General features: G+C 35.9%; 1 protein-coding gene across 1 annotated transcript in view; it reads left to right on the top strand.

Annotated features, from left to right (window-relative positions):
• Positions 1–5,470, top strand: part of LOC125047725 (5-exo-hydroxycamphor dehydrogenase-like) — a 29,720-nt gene extending 24,250 nt beyond the window's left edge. The window contains exons 7-10 of the mRNA XM_047646116.1: positions 807–945; positions 1,193–1,254; positions 1,585–1,711; positions 5,268–5,470. Coding sequence (XP_047502072.1) covers positions 807–945; positions 1,193–1,254; positions 1,585–1,711; positions 5,268–5,455 — 516 coding nt within the window. The 3' untranslated portion in view covers positions 5,456–5,470. The remainder of the gene's footprint in view (positions 1–806; positions 946–1,192; positions 1,255–1,584; positions 1,712–5,267) is intronic.
• The last annotated feature ends 1,112 nt before the right edge of the window (positions 5,471–6,582 follow it).

Here is a 6,582-nt window from a genome sequence, read left to right as displayed (position 1 = left end):
AATAGAAACAATAATAATAAAATGGTAATCATCATCACCATATTAATAATGATAAGAAAGATACTATTGATAATTTTGATGGCAACAACAGTGATGTTAATAATCACGCTAACAAAGATAATATCAATAAACAGTAATGGCAGTAATGATAGATTATGTCTGCTACCTAATTTGATTATGATAATTTCAGTACAATGACAGTGGATAAGATACTGGAACAATAAAAACAACAAATAATGGTATTCTTAATGATACAAAAAAAAAAAAATTACACAGTTGATGATAACAAATGACATTTAAACTGATTATAATGACAACAGACAAAACGAACTACAATGAAACAATAAATATGGATTAAGATGATAAAAGTTAAAAAATATCAAATGACGATCGATGAAAAGAAATGATCAGAAAAAATTTCCTAAAATATTTAGGATATGGCGAATTCTCATTTACACCCGTCGCCAACAGCAACGCATAAGCAACGTGTGATGCGAAGGTGTTCATGGTGACGTAGGGTATGGGGGGGGGGGGGGGGAGGAGGGTATGGAATGATCGGTTATCTTATTATTTTACATTTAAGTGTGTGAAATCTGAGACATTACTTTGTGGGTCAAAGTTAATATTTCTGTAATGAGGGTATTATTTAAAATAAAGATTATAGTGATGATGATCTTTGTGATAAGATTCATGTTAGTTTGATAACGACAAAGGTGATGGAAAGATTGATATATTTTTTCATGAAAGAAAGAAAACGAATTATGGTTTTAAGCATAAACTATTCTAATTATTGTCATTATTTATAGGGTGCAGGTATGCTTGGTATGTATGGTGCAGCGTTACTAAAGGAAGCAGGTTATACTAAGGTCTTCTGTGTAGACATAAATCGGTCAAGACTCAGCCGAGTTGTAGATTTCGGAGGCATTCCTGTCCATCCCGACCACGGTAAATCTCTTATGATTTATTTTATATTTCGATTGTTTAGAAAGATTCAAATCCTGAAATTTATTACTAGGTGTATATATATACTAAAAGTTTTCAGTTGTAAGGAAAGTTGTATAAATAACAATGTTTATATCTTTTGAAACAATAATATATGAGATATGATTTTGTCCATACTTTAGAAGAGTTAGCCTTCAAACGTTTTCTTTTAAAACGATATCTTTTAAAACGTTTTCTGTGTTTCTTTCAGAGGAGGAACTAGTGGAATCCGACAGCGTTGATGTCGTCATAGAAGTGTGCGGACACAAAAATGTACGTAGTTGGTGAAATGATTTATGTATTTCGTAATATCGTATTATTTCTTGAAAATTATTTTGTATTTAACTTTGATTCATATCTGACTCTTTTTCTTTTTTTTCAAAAATTAAGTTGCAATGTCTTGATCCCTTATTTCATCACTGAAATATAAATGTTTGCACTAAAGAGCAATGGAAATTTACGTTAACATTATTATCTGTTAAAAGAGTACGGTAGGTAGAATATTTATTAGTCTATTATTTACTGCCGAGCCTTTTAAATAAACACCACCCTTTTCCAATCCAGCTTGCTCTTCACCTGATGTCATATTTATTCTTACTGCAGGTCATACCTCAGGGAATAAGGGCACTACGGACAGGAGGAACGTACGTGTTAGCGGGCCTCGTGCATCCGGACTCCAACATGGACGTCACAGCTTATTCCATTATCCAAAAGTGTCTTACGATTGTTGGTAAGTCTCGGTGTGTGTGCGGTCTGTCTCTCAGGTGATAAAGCGAGTCCTTGTGTGACGTGTGAATATATTTTTTTCCTGAACTTGTGGACTTATTTTATCGTCTTATTTATAACTTCCCCTTCCCTCTGTGTTTTTCATTTGTTTACGTCTTTATTTACTGATCTATTAATATCATAATTTTCTGGGGCATGAGCGCATTTCCAGTCTACAGATTGTCAGTACGTGTATTGTAACTATTTATACTTGTTTTCAGTATATGAATACAAAACTCTGTCTTCTCTTTATTTATTATCTTTGTATGTAAATATTTTTCTTCTTCTTTTACTCTGCTGTTTGAATATCATTTGTTCTTACGTTTTGTGATGTATACTTTTGATTAATTGCGTTCGTTCTTAAAATACGTTTAATTGTGTATTGCTTACACAATGTGATCTTGGCCTATATGTTTTCGAGCATTCTGATTATTTAGTATTGATATTCATAGGCAAGGCTTATTAGTTCTTTCTTACCATTCATCACATAGATTTATAATATAAACTAATATTCAGTGTTATATATATAACATATATGCAAAAACCGGTAGAGGCCGGTGTTTCTTTGAATGCCATCACTAGCTATGATTTCGTATTCCTTTTAAAGTCAAGGCAAAGGGCTTAATAATAATTAATTTACTTCTTATATACACACATACATACATATATATGTATGTATATATACACACACACACGTGTATGTGTGTGTGTGTGTGTGTGTGTGTGTGTGTGTGTGTGTGTGTGTGTGTGTGTGTGTGTGTGTGAATGCATGTATATATACACACATACAGACATGTAGATATAGACACAGATATACGGACATATTAATAGGTTGATGTCTATTACATCTATCATATATAGATAGACAGACACAGACTTATATTAATATGTACAAGCATGTACATACATACATGCATACATAACGATAAGTAGATCGAGGGACAGATGAACAGATACATAAATGGATAGGTATAATTAACCCTACGTACTCATGTTAATAATTTCTATATCTTTATACCATGTTATTTATCTTCGTTTTTTTCACGCCTGACAGGACGATATAAACCTTACCATCTGGCTTTATTTCACACCATAGGAAGTTAGATATTATGATGGTGAACGTTTGGTTCCGTGACAAGTGTGTCATGTGAAAATGACACTGTAGTTATGACTGATTTATAGTCTACATAAATAAATGTTCTCTGATACACATATGTTCAGTCTGTCTGTGTCGATGGCTGTTTGTCTGGCTGTAGTCTCTCCCTCTCTCTCTCCTCTCTCTCTCATTCTCTCTCTGTATATATGTATATTTGCTTGCATATTTATATTTGTAAACACACACACATATATATGTGTGTGTGTGTGTGTGTTTATATGTGTGTGTGTGTGTGTGTGTGTGTGTGTGTGTGTGTGTGTGTGTGTGTGCGTGTGTGTGTGTGTGTGTGAAGGATATTTTTATTAAACTAGTAATACACAGAATTAATTGCATCATCCAATTATATTCACTTTCACTAAAATGGGGATATGAAAAGAATCATATAACCATTACCATACATACTTACAAAAGTACAGACAAACCTATCAAATGTAAATATTCACTTCCCTGCGAGCGCGTCAAACGGCCCGGGTGCCACGGGGCTTGTTTGAGCTTGGCACTGTTCAGATTAACCTCCGAGGCACGAGCGGTAAACTCATATATAAAGAGACTGGAATTTATATAAAAAATAAATATATATATGTAGATATATTCACCGTACTTATTACAATATGCGAATCGGCATATTAATTAATTGCGAATTTTACGGGCGAATTTTACTCGAACAAATCTGGCAACGAGACCGACTATATACGATCAGGCGTGCGAGGAATCTTTCTTTTAAATACAGTAATGAATATACGGAAATAAACCTTACCCTTTATAAATATTTCGCAACATTTTAGGTGTATTTATTATTTTACAGTTAGGTAAATTGTGTCTTAATTACTTGAAACCTGATAGTGCAATAACATTATATAAATCAGTTATACAATATGGTAAATGTTATATAATTCCTTTACAATATATACATATGTGTGTGTGAGTGTGTGTGTGTGTGTGTGTGTGTGTGTGTGTGTGTGTGTGTGTGTGTGTGTGTGTGTGTGTGCATGTGTGTGTGTGTGTGTGTGTGTGTGTGTGCATGTGTGTGAGGGGGGAGGGGGGACTAATATAGATAAATGTATAAGAAAGCGCCAGGAAAAGCGGTCAAGAGGTTTGCTGGCACGCGTGACACGAGAGCACTGAGGTCGAACGGGTGTTGCGTGTCAAGTAAGAAATGGAAAAAGAAGCAAGGTTAAACTGGGTCACCGAGAGAAAAAAACAAAAACGAAAATGACAAGAACAACTAATAAACGAGGTCAGGGAGTTTTTCCCCCCCCCCCACATCCTGTCCTGACTTCGAGAGGCAGTTTTTCACAGAGTATGGCAACGCGTCTCTCTAAATTAATAGCGTGAATATGAAATACACACGTGTAGAATTAGTGAATTCATCCACACGCGGATAAGTTTAATAAACACACGCATACTTAGCACTAAAATTAATATCTCCATAAGGAATAAAGACACAGAACATAACCTCCACAAATCAATATTTAAAATCGTCAAGTAAACAACACTACAATAAATATTCACAAAGAAAATAAACAAAAAATATAAGAACGAAGAGCAATGACCAAGCATGTATTTAAAGCCACAAATTCAAGGAAAAGACACGAAACACGATTAGTGGAGCAGGCAACCTTGACTGTCAAACGGTACACTGAATTTTAATAAGTATCTAAGCCAAGGTCGATGGCAGAAATGGCACGTGCTTATGTCCAAATGTCATAACACACCCTGAGTAAGGTTCGGGATATCTTTATAACGAGGGGAAAATTATCGAGAGAGAAATGGAGAAAGGGGAGGAGAGGGAGGGAGAGGAAGGGGAGAAGGGAGGGTAGGATAAAGATTGGGTAGAAGATAGAAGTAAAGAAAAAAGAGTAAGGGAGAGAGTGGGAGAGGGAGGAGGGGTGAGGGAGGAAGGGAGGGAGAGAGAGAGGGAGAGAGAGAAAGAGAGAGAGAAAGAGAGAGAGAAAGAGAGAGAGAGAGAGAGAGAGAGAGAGAGAGAGAGAGAGAGAGAGAGAGAGAGAGAGAGAGAGAGAGAGAGAGAGAGAGAGAGAGAGAGAGAGAGAGAGAGAGAGAGAGAGAGAGAGAGAGAGAGAGCGAGAGAGAGAGATACAGATAGAGATAGAGATAGAGAGAGAGAGAGAGAGAGAGAGAGAGAGAGAGAGAGAGAGAGAGAGAGAGAGAGAGAGAGAGAGAGAGAGAGAGAGAGATAAATAGACAGACAAATAGGGTTAAACAAACTGATATATAGACAAGTAAACAGAGAGAACAAGAAATAAAAATAAAGGCAACAGAAAAAAGTGTAAGAAAATAAGAGAGAGAGCGAGCTTATACAGCCCCGATTCACACCCTCTTAACGCCCCCCTTCCCGTTCCCTCAGGCGTGCACAACTACACAGGTCATCATCTCAAAGACGCGGTGGCCTTCCTGACCCGCAACCATGACCGCTACCCGTTCAGTGCTCTCATCGGACCCACGTACCCTCTGTCTGAATTCCGGGTAAGCTGTGGTGTTATTATTTATCCTCTCTTGTTAACATTGTCTGTTTCCATGTTGTTTGCTTTTTAGTTGTTTGTTTGGGTTCTGTCTCGTGTCTTTTTTTATGGTAGTACTTTGGGAGATGTGCCATTTGTATGGTATTTTTGTTATCATTATATTTGAGATATATCGCTAATGCTATTTACATTGTCACATTATCTGCATGCCGTACGTCTTTCATATTGTCATTTATCGGCATTACTTTCATACATTATCTCACAATTACATTAGTTTCATAATGTGCTTCATTAACCTGATCACTAATTTACGTAATCTACATCATTGGCGTCATTTCCATTATCATTTATTTACACTATTAGCACCACTCATCCACATCACCGACGTCATCATCTGCTATCACTTATTTACATTATCAACATCACTTACGCCATTTACCGTCCATAGTCGTGGGTATCAACCAGTGATTTCAGGAACTCTCGAGGGTTTGCATAAGACTCCGGGGTCAGTGGGACACGTTCGACATTTCAATAGTGCTAGTGTAAACTGTGATTGTTCGTGCTAAGGCTGTTGAAGGTAAGATCAACACTGTCATTTATTTATTACATTTTTTATCAGTTAGTAGATGGGAAATTATTTAGTTGTTAGTTAATAGAATTGAATGGCTGAGTGAACAGGAAAATGAATGTTTTCTCTGTTGAAAAGTTTGGGAACCACTGATCGTTAGGCTTGTTAAGTAAGGCCCTTATCAAGGTAACAGGGTCAATTTCTTGTTTGTGCAAATGACTGTTGCTTACTGGTTATACAAAAAAAGCGAACATATAAAAATATATTGTGTAGGCTTTTGTATTAAAGGGACGGTAACATTTCATCCTGATTTAGAGGAAAAAAATAATCTAGATAAAACTCAAATCGTATATCCTTTACTGTAGAGAATTTGAATAATTATTTGTGCATTTGCATATTCATAAATATGTGTGCATATTTTATATTAGTTTTTTTATCACATCTGTTAAGTAATTGATACATTCATTCATTTATTTTTTATACCTACAATACAGTCACCCGGGAATAAAGGCAGGTATAGGGACACCACAGTCAAATTAATCACATTTGATAAGAACAAAGTGTTTCTAATCGAATGAAAAGGAACTACCGGTTAATTAGGTGGCATCTGTTAAGACTACCGTCATTGCTGG

This window comes from Penaeus chinensis, chromosome 41 (genome assembly GCF_019202785.1).
Source record: "Penaeus chinensis breed Huanghai No. 1 chromosome 41, ASM1920278v2, whole genome shotgun sequence".
NCBI classification, from domain to species: Eukaryota; Metazoa; Arthropoda; class Malacostraca; order Decapoda; family Penaeidae; genus Penaeus; species Penaeus chinensis.
Note: the sequence above shows the minus strand (reverse complement) of the source record. Positions and strands in the feature narration are given on the sequence as shown.